A 16,214-nucleotide genomic window follows, 5' to 3' on the forward strand; every position below is an offset into this window, starting at 1 on the left:
CTAAAATAAGTTAACTCAAGTGATAAGTCCTCTCCTTGTGTTTTGTTCTTTGGCTATGTCTGACCTTTTTTGTCTTTTAAAAACAATACAGGTAAAAAAGTAGGTGCAAAACAAGTATAAAATAGAGCCACGAAATGAGAAACGTATTAGTTGGTAAAGATATGCTGTAAGTAACACGTGTGCCTGCGTGTAGCGGGACAAAGAACACTGAGGGTAACGAATCAACGCTCTTCTAAATGGACAACACGAGGCTCCCGTGTTGCCCCGCCCTCTTCCTCTCACCGCTGTGTGTGTGTGTGTGTGTGTGTGTATCTCTGGACCAAAGCCTTCAAGACATCAGTCCGTCATAAGCCAAGTCACCGGCTCCTCCTGCTCCCTAGAGACCTCGGTGCTCGAGCTCTGGTCTTAGTGGTTCCTTTACTCTTTCTGACGGAGGCTGTGCGAGAGTTCCTCTCAAGTCACAAGCAATCTGCAGTTTCATCATTTCAGTTTGTCTCGACCCACCCTGTGATCTGATTGATATTCAATGTAAAGAAAAGAATAATTAAACGACTTAAGACCCTGATGAACACAACAAGAACAATTATTTATCCTGAAACTGTTACTAAGTCATTATATCTCTGCTTTTTTTTTTACACTAGCATGAATCCATAATGAATTTTAATACGAGACAGAAACGCAACGGTATTATCCTAATCATCAAGGTCAATTGCTGAATAGAATGTTATTTAAACCGACTCTGTTTATTGTCCCAGTATAGTCCTATTATTGCTTTTTATCCTAATATACATAGAAACAGATTTATTCATTTGGGGTTATTACACATACTATTCATTCCAGTTTTTTTTTTTTTTATTCGAGATTGGATCTATACATCAGCGGCTTCATAAAGGATATTCACTATTACAGTTTATAGTAATGTCTGGTTAATTTCTTATCTATATATTTGGATGGAATACTAAGTTAATCAGTTTAAATAATATTTCTTCAATGTATGGATCTATCTAATATACTATTATAGTCAAAAAGGATGATGGGACGCATATATATAAAAGATTTACTCTCCCTAAAACTCAGAGACATTTTGAATTCCATATGCGAAAACATTGACGATGACACCCTCGGCGTGTAAAAATAACCAAAACCTCACTTCAAGCGGGCCCATGTCCGGATGTTCGTAACCGATACACATACTGTATTTACATAGATGTTCAGAGTGCTCTCCCATAAAGTACAATACTCATTAACGTATACAGCGTCTAAACAGGGAGACTCTCCAATAAGCCCTCTCTTCATTAAACCAGTGCAAAACTCAAGCAAGTCCTCAGCATTGACTAAATGGACGAGAGGTCCCCCCCCCCCCCCCCCCCCCCCCAAATCACCACTAGCACTACTTTAGTATTAAGAATAACAAGAATCACCATAACACAAAAGAAAATGATAGGGAATCCTTATGTGCATGTCTTTCAAATTCTATGAAAAGTATCTCACCATCAGTGGTCGGTTTGGTATTCATCAAATGTTCTGGCATAAGGTGTTTTAAGAGCCTAATTTCCTGAATCCCTCTAAACCCCACCCACGCAGTTTGATTCACATTCTTTTCTCCAAAAATAAGTATTTCTAAAAGTTGTTTTGGGGGGGGGGGGGGGGCGGTGCTATCAAAGGCGAAAGTTGCTACCTTGTATGCCAAAGCAATGGCAATATTCGAATACAAAATATTAAGGCGGAAAACAAAATAACAAAAATACTAAGAGCAGCAGTCACACTGCCTTGAATTTGACATTGAAAGCTGAGGCCAAACCACTGTGCAACTCCTCCGTCCGTTAAATGCTAACTATTCTTTATTCCTACATCTGATAGATCTCAGGGTGCTTTTTCCCCGCAGTCCACACGTAATGCGAGTGGTCTGCTTTATACGTTTTGTTTGTTGTTCTTTTTTTTTTTTTTGTAAAAATTTAAAAAAGGAGGGGCTTTTTGAGTCCCGGAAGACACGAGCTGTAAATGTTGTATGTTATTTTGGAGACAGAAGCCGAGTATCATTGAGAGGCTCCCTGTCGTCACCGCTGGCCCACATGTGACAACAGCCAGCAGCTCTGCACGACTTCAATGATCAATACAATTGCAAGATCTGCACGGTTTCTTTTTTTGGGGGGGGAACATACTTCTCTCTTTCTTCAGCTAAAATGCCCCCCCCCCTTCTCCACTCCTATCATTCAACAGCTTTAATCCCTACCCCCACCCGCTCTCCTCTAGCCCTCACAAATCCCCAGGCTGGGGCTAAGGCAGACGCAGAGGGTGTGTAATTTGATTCAGCATGAGTGCTGGTTAAATGGGGCGTTTCCTCTGCTTTCCTGTCAATTACAATTGTTTGATTTCATTCTGGAAGCTCAAAGCTAAGGGGGGGGGGGGGGCCTGCCGTTGGCTGAAGCCCGGGTGTCCATAGTGAAGGGGGCAGCTGCAGGATGTCCCATACAGTAGCGGGGCTGACACGATCTGCACCGGCGCAGTCACACAAACAGAACCCCCCGCGTCGAAATTTCAGTGCGGTGCTATTGGGGGAGTGGAGGGGGAGGGGGGAGGGGGGGGGGGGGGGGGGGGAGTTAATGCTGCACCCGGTGTGACAAGATCACGATCAAGATCATCTCTTTTCCTTTGTAGGTGAGCGCGTACAGTTATATAATTTGGAAAAGGGTACACAGCCAATTTAACGTTGAAAGCAGGTAACTGGGGAATCCCCTGATAACTGAAGATAATTTATTTCTCTCCTAATTCACTCATTGCACAGGCGCTGCCAAATTCAGCTAGTGTCTTTCAAAGTGTGTGTGTGTGTGTGTGTGTTTTAGGACAAAAGAGGCCCCCTCTCCCCAGTAGGGATAGCTCGGAGCCGCAGCAAAGGAGAGGAAAAAGGGGGGGGGAAGGGGCAAGAGGGAGTGGAAGGAGGGGGTCCCATTCGCCCAGCTGCATCCAGACCATCCAGCCCCCACCGAGTTTGTAACGGTTGGGGCGGGTCGACAAAAAGGGGGGCTTCGCTGCGGGACCCTGTCTTACCCCCTCACACAAGCTCCAGAGTCCCCCCACGCGGTCCGCACCTGGACCAACCCATTTGCCTAATTATCAATGAGTGGATCCAGGCCGTGTCCGAGCACTCCGCAGCCCACGCCGCTACCGGGCCCAGACAATACGCTCCCGCTCGGAGAGGCCTTCGGAAAAAGCAAACGATCAAACTGTAAGCAGGGGCAAGACATAAAAGCCACTCCCCAAAGAAAAGAGAGAATGAAAAGGGGGCTAGGCGAGACCTCCGACTTGGGGTCACAGCTACAGTGTGCCACGAAACACCTGCTCTCGTACAGCTTTGCTAATTACAGGGGGAGACAGCTGGCCCCCTCGGAGCTCACGCACAATGCCGTTGGAGGAAGGATTACTGATTTGGGACTCTGTGTTTTTACAGCGTCAACTATTTTGAATCGGAGTCTGCTGCTGATTCAGGAAACGGTGCACAGTTTTACTCGGCTTCTGTCCGCGTACCAATTCTCCTCTTTATTTACAGCGCACACCTCGGCGAGACGCTTGTTGACCGTCCTATATCGTTCAGCGACTGCGGCCAAATGGCCACACAAGACAATAAAGCGCGGTTTAGGTGGCTTTGAAACAAGTCCATCGGGGGGAGACAGATATCGAGAACTAGCCAACTGGACGAATTCCAAGGCTTTCGGCCTCACAAATTAAATCAGTGCTTTAAGCCAACCGAGGAACCACACGCTTTTCAAGTGCCACGAGGAGCGAGCGTTACCGAGTCTTTTCAACAAACTGCAGTGACCGAAGTGTAATCAATGGCTACTGGAAAGAAAAAAAAAATTCACTGATACTTCATGCAACTTTCACCCATCTCTGTGAATGATGACACCAATAAAAATGTGACCAATTACCATAAATAAATGATGTAATGTCCTATTCCTTTTTTTAGCGTCAATCCTCCCAGGTGCAAGGATGAAATAAGGGGGCTGTCTTTTGTTTAACGGTAACATGGCTTTGACTCAAACCAATATATTCACATTTTCATTTTGCTGAAATCAATATCGGTTTTGGACCAATTAAATCACAATCACAGTAAAACTGAGAAGAGGCGGAATTCACCTCAGCTCCCGAAATTTTAAGGTATGATTGTGAAAATCCTATTTTAGACCAAGATGATTGTAAGGTGCAATGACAAGTCTACGGTTTTTTTCTTCTTCTCTCCTTCTAATAACAACATTGACTCTCCGGGTCAGTCAGGTGCAGATTGGGTATCTCAACAATCATCTTCTTCCTTCCATATAAACCCACTTCATGGTAAAATAAAAAATTTGAATAATAAAATGTTCACATTACTGTCTACCTCTGCCTACGCTGTGATTCATGAATGAAAAACAGCAGCAGTCAAAAAACTGAAAATGCAAGGTACTATACTTCTCTTATAAACAAAACTTTTATAAAATATATATGCATATATATATATAAAAGAAAAACTTAAAAATATTTCTTATACTTTTTAGTAAAGCAAGCAGTGCCTTCTAAAATATCTGCTTGATTGTTTGTAAATTTTCTGGAAAACAAAAGTGTGTATTATAATAATAATCATAATAACAGTAAATAATTATTGAACAAACACTGACAAAACTAATGATAAAAACTGATGTGGTTCCTTAAGAGAATATTCGGATGGCCTGTGTGACCTGGGTGTGGCACACTGGGCACTCCGGGTGGTTGAGCTCACAGATTCGGATGGCACACTCCATGCAGAAGAGGTTATGGCCACAGGGCACCAAGGCAGCCGTCACTTTGCTTTCAAAGCAGGTCATGCAGTCCCGCACAGTGATCGGTGGCGAGTCCGGCACTGGCAGGCGGCCCGGGAAACCCTCGCCGGCCGAGATGGGCTCACTGTGGGCGCGGCGGGCCTGGGCGTGAGGCGAGCCGGATACGGACACAATGCTGGTGACTGACGAGTTGTTGTTGCCTCCGCAGGACTCGGGTAAGCCGGGGGAGAGTCTGGTCAGGGGGAGCGGGAGGCCTCCGAAGCTCTTGGACCGCTGCTGGGCGTAGAAGGCCACCTGTTTGGGGTAGTCTGGGTCGCCCCAGCTCTGGGTGCCCTCCGATCCGAAATAAGAGCACGGCTTCTCTCCGGAGCTGGAGAAGTTGCTCTTGCTGTAGATTCCCCCTCCCTCGCCTCCCCCTCCCCCTCCCACCATGGCATCTGAGAAGTTCTGGCGGTAGCTGCTGGTGAGAGGCTTGCGCTGGCCCCCCTGCAGACCCCACACCTGCTGTAGCCGGCTCTCCAGACCGCCGCTGCTGCCCGCCGGGCTGCTTCCGCCGTTCGGCCCCAGACAGTCGTTCTCGTTGTTGTGGTCGTGCAGGCCTCCCGTTCGGAAGGCGATGTGTGCTTCGATCTCCTCGCGGGCCCTCTCGGCGTTGCTCGGCGACCCCGTGATCTCGAAGACGGGGTCGCGGTCTCGGCTGGGCGTGACGATGTAAGTGCAGGTCTGCTGCTGGATGCGCTTGATGGTGGAGCCTTTGGGCCCCACTACCAGCCCCACGACGCGGTATGGCACTCTCACCTGAATGGTGGTCTGACCCGGCAGCGGTGTGGGCGGGGAGCCGCTAAAGGACACCCCCAGCTTGTTGCGGGATGCCCGGAGCATGGAGAAGTGCTCTGCGGCGGAGATGATTTCACGGCGGGCCAGCGCAACATCCTCCTTCCGGCCAGTGATCAGGAACACGGGCTCCTCTCCTCTCACGGGGGTTTTGATGTAGGTGTTGGTCTTGGCCCGCAGGGCTTTGATCTTGCAACCTGCAGAGTCAACAACATACATTTTAAAATAGGTAAACATGATACATCAGTTGCATTTTGTGACTCACCAATCAAGTCGAACGGTGAGAACACACTTTCCCCATCAACCCGAGCTGACAGAAATCCCCAAAACTCTGATTTATTCACCAATTAAGACCAGTTTAACTTAATGTGTTGCAGGTTTTTTTACTGGCAAAGGATACACCGAGTAATTGCCGTGATTTATGAGGTTTCCAGCATTTCTACCTATTCCATGCACTTATGTATTAGTTCTAAATCAGACACACTCCTTGCTAACCGATACATGGATGTTGCAGACGTTTCAACCAGCATCGACATGAGCTGTACGAGCCACAGCAGACGCAATCACTGCTTCACCTCACCTTGAACTCACGAGCCACTACAGTCAGCCCACATGTGCTTGCGTTTTTGGGACATTTACTGCTGTACATCTGCCCTGTTTCTGATCAGAGTGCAATAGTTTACTCTATTAAGTGCTTTTAAGGCAGAGCCTCAATGTGAGAGAGTGCAGGTTAATGTTATTTTCATGACAAATTACTCGACATCGTAATGGGACAGAACGGTGCATACAGTAAATACTTTAGGAGGATTGTCGGGTACGTTTTGAGGTCAAGAGGGAACACGGCGAGGCTCCGTTTGTATTACACTCCGTGAAGAATGCATCGGGCATTACTCGGGTCAGTTTTCATTCAGAAATTCAGGCAGCTCCCTCATTAGGACGTCCACGTTTATTGACGACTTAAACGGAGCCCGTACTCGTGTCTTAAAGAGGCCGGAGCCTTTCTTTGGACAAACGAGGGCAGGCGTCTGTGCCGTGGATGAATCTGACCTCGCCTTGCCAGACTCCAGGTGCCTCAGATCACACGGCACATCATCACATTACCCATCTGAAAATCACAGCAGCGAGTACCAAAAGGCTCAAAGACACCCTACGTTGAAGACGAATGTTGCTCTAATGCTACTAAAAAGGCCCACTTTGTTCAGGAACAGTTACTCCTCGGGGACCAGAGGTACGGACAGAAGGATATTTATGCTCTCAGGGTTCAGTATTGCTCATATCCAAAATCTAAAAATCCCCTTGGTGGCCATTCCCTCGTATTAGGCATGTTCCTACCACGAGGGATCAAAGAGCCAATGCCAGATTCCTTCTCTCAAACTACGTTGCACCTTTTAATTAGTCCAAATGAATGCCTCAATTAAAGAATTGTCTGCAAACAAAATAGGAGAGGATTAATTAATCGCTACCAGATATTAAGGTCACTGGAGATAAATTTATTTTGCAGCTATTGAACCGGGGTGCAGGAGTGATTGAAAACAAAGCCACCCTCGATCTAAGGATAAGATGGCACGAGGACACCTCCGGGGAATCGACGCCTGTGACTCCGATCACATCCAACCCTTCCTCTCCGTGGAGCAGGATGCTCCGTTTGCCAGATTCAACCAGGAGAAGGTGGGCGTGTGCGTGGCGCCAAACAACGAAGAGGGCCCCGAATCAAAAGCACCTCGTCTCAAATCTCCCCCAAAATCAGCACCTCCTCTCGGTCGAGGCAGAAGGGCCCTCTATCTGCACCCGCCGCTCACCGGATCCACCCTCCGGCTCTTCTTCGGCTACCCCATTCAAATTCAAAACTTACACTTCAGAGTAAAGAACGGGAGCCGCAATGGGAGACAAGGGGGCACTTAGCCGCGCAAACTAAATCCACATCCCCACAGCAAGAAAGAGCAGGTAATGGTTAAAAAAGGGGGGGAGGGAGAGAAGCCATCTGAACCCCCTGTGACATTATTCGAGACCTGCTTGTTTTCGCTGCGAGATAAATCAGGATTTGCTGATGGTACCTCACCCACCCTGCAGTCTTTGTACTTCTCCCGGTCCCACCCCCCTATTTCTCCCTCTCCTGACAGGCGACCATGTGGTATTGAGAGTGTGCAGTGAAGTGGGGCTCATGAGGAGCCCCTTGTGTTCAGCTCCAAGGCGTGACTCCCATTCAGCTTTTAGATGCTATACTACCCTTGCGTCCTTGTTTTTTTGTCCTGCCCCCTCTCGCCCCTTGTGTTCATCACAACAACTAACAACGGGTGCAGCCACACAAACACCACCGCCACGCTGAACAAGGAGAATCTCCTCCTGGCTGCAAAAAAAGCCAACTTATAGGTTCAGCTCGGGTTCTACACATAAATATGGACAAATACAGTGAAAAATCACCGACCAACGTCACTGCAAACAAGCACAAACAACAGGACAATTTATTTTTTGTTGTTATTATTTGTGTTTGTTTGTTTTAAAAAGGACTCCCCCCCCCCTCCTGGTGCAACTTCTCGCTGAGTCACCCCCTTTAAGGCCATCCGAGCAACAACACTGCCTTAACGCGCCCCTCCCCTTACCCCCCCCCCCCCCCCCCCCCCCTCCCGACTTTCACACCTTTGTTTGACAGCTGCTGTCATTCAACTTCGGGTCTTTGTTCCATAATAATAATAAAAAACAACCTCCAACTGGAAGAAAAACGGGTAGAATCCGTAACGTGTCTGGAATTGAACTTCCCAACTCGCCTCATTTGATAACAAACAACAAAAAAACACACAAGCGGACCACGCTGCTATTGTCCAATTGTGTCACCGGGGCAGTGCGCAACACAAAAACAACGAGCGGAATACATTTGGAGAGAGAGGCTAAACATCTCCCCGCCGTTGAGACTTTAAATGTGTATATTTGGTGTATTTTCTAAGCCGTCGATTCAAAGTGAAAGACATTCCTCTCTCCCTCGCCCTCTCTCTCCAGCCGCACGTTGCCTTTTTTTGAACAGTCTGGCGCGTCTCAGACGACAAAGGAAGCAAGTGCTCTCCACACTCTGTGTGTGTGTGTGTGTGTGTGTGTCTGTGCGCTGACATTGATGGCGTGGATGTAGAATAATTCGCCCAGGAGAGGAGGGACGGGGCACAAAAAACACTCCAAAAAACACACAAATAAATAAATAAACACAAAGCGACTCGTCTCTATGTGCGGAGTGCAATGATGAGACCACGAGAACTTGCTAGCAGGAGGAAAAAAAAAAAAAAAAGTGGGAGGCTGATGTCTCGGGGGAGTACTAAAAAAAAAAAAAAACACGCGAGCACACACACACACACCACTCCCTTTTCTTTGTCAAATAACACCAGGTAACAGTTAGAGAACAAACACACACAAACAAAGCACACGGGAAACCACTGCAGCACTGTTAGTGGGATAAAAGCACAAGTTTGGAGGGGGGGGGGGGTAATATGCAAGCCAGCGGTTTACCTTGTCTCCCCACTATTTCGGCCACATGTTCAGAGCTGGGCACTGGGACGCATTCTGTTATGTTGCAGCCTCGTCCCTTCGTCTCACTTGAGGAGCTCTCGTACAGGGCGCACAACTTGCTCTTCCCTTGCAGGATCGCCGCGTCCCCGCCGCCGCCAACGTTGTTCGTGTGGTTGTGGTGGTTGTTGTTATTGTTGCTCCGGTCCTGCACTCCCGTTGTCGGGGCTCCGCCGCCGCCGTCCTCGCCTTCCCCCCCGAGCCCCAGCAGAGACAACTGGCCCAGCGCGACCCTGAGGGCACGGGAGTCGTCTTCCTCCTCGTCGGGCGGCACGAGGAGACCGTCGCCTCCGAAGCCGGAGCCGGCCAGATCCCCGGCATAGCCCCCGTTTTTCTCCATGATCCCTGCTAAAACCAGCAGGCTAGGCATGGCTAACAAAAGAGTGTGTGAGACAAAGACAGGGGAAAGAGACTGGAGAAACAGCAAACCGTGCCGCCTCCTCCTCCTCGCCCCCTCCTCCTTCCGATTCCCCCCTCTGCGCTAGTCCCTCCCATAGACCGGCCCCCTCTCTCTCTCTCTCTCTATCCGCCAGACTTTTCAGTACAGTAGTCTCTCTCCGAGCTCCAGGCGGACGGGACACAAGGCCGTCTGCGCGATGGATGGGGCGGGCGGTGCGTTGCTCCACCCAGTCTGGTTTACACAGCTCCCGCTCCTCGCCGAGACAAAACGAGCCGCCCTCCCGTTGTACCATTCCGTCTCAGGTTCCCGAGCCCGTTGCATCTCAAATCGAGCTGCCTCCCCGTCGCCACCTATAGAAAGGGAGAAATACCTCACCGTTTACCTCCCCGCCGCCGCCGCACTGTTACCGCAGACTCGTTCCCAGCGACACGAGCTGCGGTGCAGCCTGAACAAAAAAAACAAAACAAAAAAAACCACACAAAAAAAACCGCAGTTTGGGCGACTTATGTAAGAACAGCCATCCGGGATGTAAACAGTTGCGTTACCAAAAAGGTGCAAGTACGAGTGCGCACATGGTCATCTGGTGGTGCTGCTAAAAAGATGATGTCAACTTTATCAAAAACAAGTGGGCTCGTGCGTTTTTATGTTAGGGGGGGACGGGACGTGGACCATCTGACATGAATGATTTTTTTGGGGTAAAGGAGTTTGTGACATTATTTTTGGGTGTGTGGGGGTGGGGGGGTCCGCCCACCTCTATGTAGCCGTGCTTTGCGGCAGGTCACCGCGTTTTTGTCTCCGGCGCCGTTGCGCATGAGGATGTTATATGTAGGAGCGAAAGAGGGTGTCTGGGGCGGTGGGGGCTGTATACGAGGAGGAGAAAGGGAGTTGTCAGACAGGCGTTGCAGACCCTATGCAGCGGGGGAAACATCAGAAAAGCCCTCGCACATTTCCCGTTAAAAAAAAAACAAGAAGAAAAAAAAAAAACAGCAGCAGCAGCCCCGGTGAACAAAGAACCGCGCCGTTCGTTTCGCGTATAGACTCCCCAAGATGTCCTCGACAGAAACCACGCCTGACGGCATGGTTGTAGTACTACACAAAGACTTAAACTGCAGAATGGATGATAATAATAACAACATTGAGGGGGAAAAAAAATATTTATCAATGCAGTTCATACGTTTAGTCAGACATTTTCCCTTTTTGAAGATTGTTTTTTTGTTTGTTTCAAAAGTACCTGCAACTTCCATTTATTGTTATTAAAATGTGGAAATTATGGCTACATCTATTTACAATGATATGAGCAGAAAATAAAGTGGGGAGATTCCTCTTATGATATAATTATTTTCTGACTTGAGTAGTAAATTATTATTAGCCGTACACTTTGGTCAACACCATAAATATAAAAGCTTTGAGGAAACACTGGAGCTGGTATGGGCTGTGGTTTGGCTCACAGTGCTGAACAACAACCGATGTCCATGTTTTCAGCTTCCTCAAAGTGTCAGTCTGACTGAAGCTTAGCCTGTCATTACCATCTGTGCATATGCATGGTGGGATGTACAGGGAGTATCTGTTACCTGAACGACAAGGAGAACTCTGGGGATGTTTGAGAGAACATTAAATGCTCCACTGCTCCCCCGTTGGTTTTGTTGTTGTTGTTTATTTCTCCACCCCTCCAGAAAAGAGATTTCTTTACATGTGAACACTTGATGTTCTCTGATATCTAAATTGATGTTGGAGGAATTATCTTGTTGTGCTTGCTTTGTGTCCCCAAAGGGAGGTGTTGAATTCACCCCGTGGATAACTTGTGCGTTTTAACCCCATCCATTACATTCAATTAATTATTCCCCATCACGTGTGGTGTTTTCCCACACTGTAACTCGGTTACCACTGAAATATAACAAAATCACACACTCTCTTCCTTTTTGGCCTCATATGACCGACTGATTGTGGCGTGCGTCTCTTACAGAGATGAATATTTTAGCATTTCTAGTGAGGACGCCGTCTGCCTTTTAATAACACATAGAATTGTGCAACAATATCATTTCAAACACCAGTTCTGAAAGTAAAAAAAACAACATAAATGTTGCATTGAAATGGTCCAGATAGAGCAGGTGTATTCACATGCATAATAACAGTCTAGCCGCGCGCTCTGGGTGCCAATCAGGACGGGGTTGGTTCCCTGAGGGTGCGTTGCAGATGAGAACTCACAGGGAGACTCCTGGTATGAGTCCAGGATTAAAACATCCCCACTCCACCCAATAACAGGGATGAAAGAAAAAAAACAGCAGCAGCAGGAGGAGAACAGGATTGCGTGATGCATGAAGGACCAGAGGGTGGGCTCAGGAGGTCTGGCCCCAATCCCCAAACCCCACCCAGTGGAGAGGCCAGAGGATTGGGCGAGAGGGTGGTGATGGGGGACCAGCAGTGTGGTCGCACCGATGAGGCCAGTGCGTCCAAGAGGTCGTCTGGATTTCCATTAAAAGGGGTCTGCTGGGAGTCCAGAGCCCCGATCAATAAAAAGCATGGATCTGGGATAGTGTTCCCCCCCTCCTCCTCTCCGACACAGCCCTCTCTGCCTGCATGTGTGAGTTTTGGTGTGGCCTGTTGGAGGTCTGACTGGTGATGCTGCTGTACCACATAACCTCTGTGACCCTGAACTAAACCGTCTCCGGGCTCTGAATGAACCGCAGCAGGTCTGGTTTTCATTCAGACCTCAGTTCCTTTAGCTGTGGGCTACGATTGTCATTTGTCTGTGTGTGTGTGTGTGTGTGTGTGTGTGTGTGTGTGTGTTAGCTGCGTGGTACTTGTGAAACCCAGAGTGCTGAGGTCATGTTACTTGCACATGAAAAAAAAAAAAAGGTCTCAATGATCTTGACCATCTGGTCGTCACAGTAGTGCTGTCCCCCCCCCTCCCCTGATGAAAGGCTGACTGGCATCTTTGAGGAGATGTGGTTTACTGTGCCGCAGAGACACATAGAGCCTACCAGCCTCTTTGTCCATGAGCCCATGCAAATATGGCTTTCACCTATATGGACGGTGTCTGTCTCCCACAGAGTACACGCCTAATAGGCTGTGAAGACATGTCTAAGAATCCCTAAAGGACGTCCCTTTGACTTCCACGGCCAGATGTCCCTTTCAAGACTTTTCTGGTGCCCCCGCTGTCACTTGAATGAGGCTTCTGCGAGCACAAAGGGACGTGTTGGCTGAGCACCACGTGCTGATGCCATAGTGAGCGGGCTCTCAGCGATGATGTAAGACCTCATGCAAATGATACCACATCTTTGTGCTGGTAAACTGACGAGAGCCCTGAAGTCGATCAGCTGACCAGATGAAACTGTAAATCCGGAGGCCACGTTGTGTTTGTTTGTTTTTCCCCTCTATTTTTTTCATTTGTTTGCTTATTTGTGTTTGTTTTTATTTGCTCTAAGCTTTTTCCCCGCTGTTGAGAGAACAGGCCAGTGCAGCAGCAACACAAGTACAGACAGACTGCACATCATGATGATAGAATAAAACAAAAAACAAGCAAAGAATAGATAGAATATAGAATAACGCATAAAACTCCATCTTCCATCTTTGGAGTAAGTCAGCAAAAATCTCCACACCAAGCTTCACCTTTCAAACCAAAGACAGCTCAAAGTGATGTGGTATTCACAACCTTGGCTGTTTTTTTAAGGCTACAATGATTACACTCCTCTGATTATTTTCATTATTGATTAATGTTCTTGTTTTTTTTTACAAGTCAATTAATCGTTTCGTCTTTTAAATGGTGGAAAAATAGTGCTAAATGCTAATCACAGTTTCCCAGAGACCAAGGTGACACGTGGAAAGCGCTTGTTATGACCAGAAGATATTCAATTTAAAATGATATGAAACAGAAAAAAACAACAAATCTTCACATGTGAAAAGCTGGAACCAGAGAGTGTTTGACATGTACTTGATAAATGAATAATAAATTATGAAAATAATAGTTTTGTTATTAATTCATTGTGGCAGCAAATCCTTTGGTTCAACAATAACGTCTGTACTTTTTCCATAAACTCAGTGCACATCAGTGTGTGACACACACACACACACACACACACACACACACACACACACACACACACACACTCTCACCCGCTAACAACAAACACATAAATGCACTGGGATGTTGTGATTGGGAGAGCTGGTGTCGGCTGGGAATATGAGTCAGGTAGTATGACTTCATAGCTTTTTACAGAGTATTAGGTCATCTCTCTCACACCCCCCCCCCTCTCTAATCACATTGATGCTGTGCAGCCAGTGACACGCCTAGTGATGACTAAGGCTCACCTCACCACTCGCTTCCCGCACGGCGGTGATCTCACACACGACACACAAAGCTTTGAAGAGTCCCGCTTGGTCCTCATTCTAATCCTGCAGACAACGTGTCACTTGATTTAGATCTGGCTTTAATTGGACGCAGTGAAAGTCTACTTTTTTCTCTTTTAAAAAAAAATCTGCACATTAATGCTGTTGATGAATTATGGTGGCTTCTTAGAGATAAACTCTCACACCCTGATTGCACACGACGCAGCTTTAAGATTTAGTTGTTGTTTTTTTACATCGGATAGGAGACAAAATGCAAAGTAGATGCACTTTAAAGCCATTAATGTCATTGTCAGACATGTATCATCAGTGATGGAAAGTAATTTACACGTGTACTCTTGTGCAGTTTTAGACAAACATGATTTACTTGAGTATTTACATTAATAGCAGTGGAGGAAAGTAACTAAAAACATTACTCAAGTGGTGTGCAGTACAATTCTGAGATATTTGTACTTTACTTGAGTATTTTTCATTTAATGCTTCTTTTTACCTCTACTCCACAGCATTTACCTCGTACATTTAGATTTTACACACAAAATGATTCATTAGTTTATAGAATATGACACATGTTGCTACCCAACAATATGTAAATTTGTTAAAATGATCTCCACTTACATACATCTGTAATAGCACACGCTGGAAGGGCCATTATGCCCTTTCAGTACTTCTGAGACAGTACAGAAGTACATTTAGCTTTATGTTGTATTTACTTTAGTAATATGTTGAATAGCCGATGTTTTACATTGTGCTACTTTCACTTACTGTAAGTGAAGGATTTGAGTACTTCATCACTGCTCAGTACTTCACCTCCATTACATTTCAGAGGGACGTTTTGTGCTTTTTTTTGTGCCCATCTATCTGAAGGCTATATTTAACAGTCGCTTTGCAGATTAACATGAAAAAATGTAAAAATCTTGTCCAACTCTGTATGAAGTAAAACAAAAAAAGTCTCGCTTGTGTTGTTTTTAATGCTTTGTGGTGACAATTTTGTAAGAAAAGGGTCTTTCAGTGTGACGTGTAAAGGGTTACGGCTTATGAGTATACATATGTTGTACTTTTTTTCCAGTGTTTTACTTATTGAACACATCGTAGTCTGAAGGCAAAGGTCAATTTCTCCATACAGATTATTTCCTTTACAATTGCACTCCATTAGTCCTTTGTCGGGGAGTTTGGCTGAATCCATTTCCGTGCGATGGCTTTCTTGTAGTATTTTAAAGAGATATTCATCTTGAGCCATGACTGAATGTGACAATAGAGCAATCAATGTATATTCCAAAAGTCTTCATTATTTCCTTAGTAATCTTTTGCCAATATGAAAAGATAAAAGGCCGGAAAATATAAAAATGGTCAGACAGTTTTTTTGCCTCCAGCATTCACCGTGCCACTGATAACCCCTTTGAATGAATGTAACTAAAGTAAATTGAATCAAATCAAGCGCACTAAATAAATACAATTAGCATCTTGACCAGCTACAACATCAAAGTACTGATAATGATAATCAAACATTTTATATTTATGATCTCAAAGGGTCAATTTAGCACAATGAGATGCTCTCACTCTGGATACTTTAGGTACATTTTGTTGATAGTAAAATTTATATTTTAATGTGGCGCTTTTTGTTTGTATTGAAGCATTTTTAAAGCGTGGTGTCGATTTTATTTCAGGGTCTGAGTACTTCTTGGAGGTCGGTGTTTTGGACCACACTGTTATTATTCCTAAAATGTCAGAAACATGTTTACTGTTGGAAAGTTACAAATGCGACTGTTGTTCTTAATCTACGTTTTGTGTGTTTGTATGTTTTGAATGGTGCAGTTTTGTACCATGGCATCAACATATGAACATCTTTGTTAGATGGGATATAATGATGACGAGCTAATGCTGTCCTGAAGGTGCACCTCTAGTACCAGAGTGGGCCACAATCACAGCACATTCTCTGATGCCTCCATGTGACCCACTGTGCTGTTCCATCATTTATGATCATTGTGAATGTAAAAACAAAATGTACAGCTCAGTAACATAGGTCATGTAAAATTCATGTTCAGCTGTAACATAATGATAAAGCTCTGTAAAATATCTCCAGCAGCACACTTGAGTTGTTTTTAATTTGCATTTTTGTTTTTGTTTGTTTGTGTTTGAGTTTGATTTTGGGGTCACAGGGAATTAAACTGACTGCACCCTTCAACTGGGCCATCTGTACAGCTTGCTAGTGGCAGTCACGCTGGTATAGCTGCCTTGAGGAATAGTTGTATGGCGCTTCCTGGCAGGCGGTTTAATTAAATTATCAATTCAGGTCA

At 46.0% G+C, this 16,214-nt stretch overlaps 1 protein-coding gene across 1 annotated transcript; it reads right to left on the minus strand.

Annotated features, from left to right (window-relative positions):
- Nucleotides 1–1,649: 1,649 nt before the first annotated feature.
- mex3a (mex-3 RNA binding family member A) lies at nt 1,650–10,727 on the minus strand. Its single transcript, XM_076106696.1, has 2 exons — nt 9,120–10,727; nt 1,650–5,824 (listed from the first exon to the last, which is right to left on the minus strand). The coding sequence occupies exons 1-2, from the start codon at nt 9,544–9,546 to the stop codon at nt 4,683–4,685; spliced, it is 1,569 nt and encodes a 522-aa protein (XP_075962811.1). The 5' UTR covers nt 9,547–10,727; the 3' UTR covers nt 1,650–4,682.
- Between the last annotated feature and the right edge of the window lie 5,487 nt (nt 10,728–16,214).

The sequence above is a fragment of the Anarhichas minor genome, unplaced genomic scaffold, assembly GCF_050575085.1.
Source record: "Anarhichas minor isolate MPS153535 unplaced genomic scaffold, ASM5057508v1 ptg000035l, whole genome shotgun sequence".
NCBI classification, from domain to species: domain Eukaryota; kingdom Metazoa; phylum Chordata; class Actinopteri; order Perciformes; family Anarhichadidae; genus Anarhichas; species Anarhichas minor.

Bases quoted from the DNA above. Each gene is read 5' to 3' on its own strand.
- mex3a (XM_076106696.1), bottom strand. From the start codon at position 9,546: ATGCCTAGCCTGCTGGTTTTAGCAGGGATCATGGAGAAAAACGGGGGC. The intron at 5,825-9,119 runs GTAAACCGCTGG...TTGACTCTGCAG, and splicing joins CGAAATAGTGGGGAGACAAG to GTTGCAAGATCAAAGCCCTG.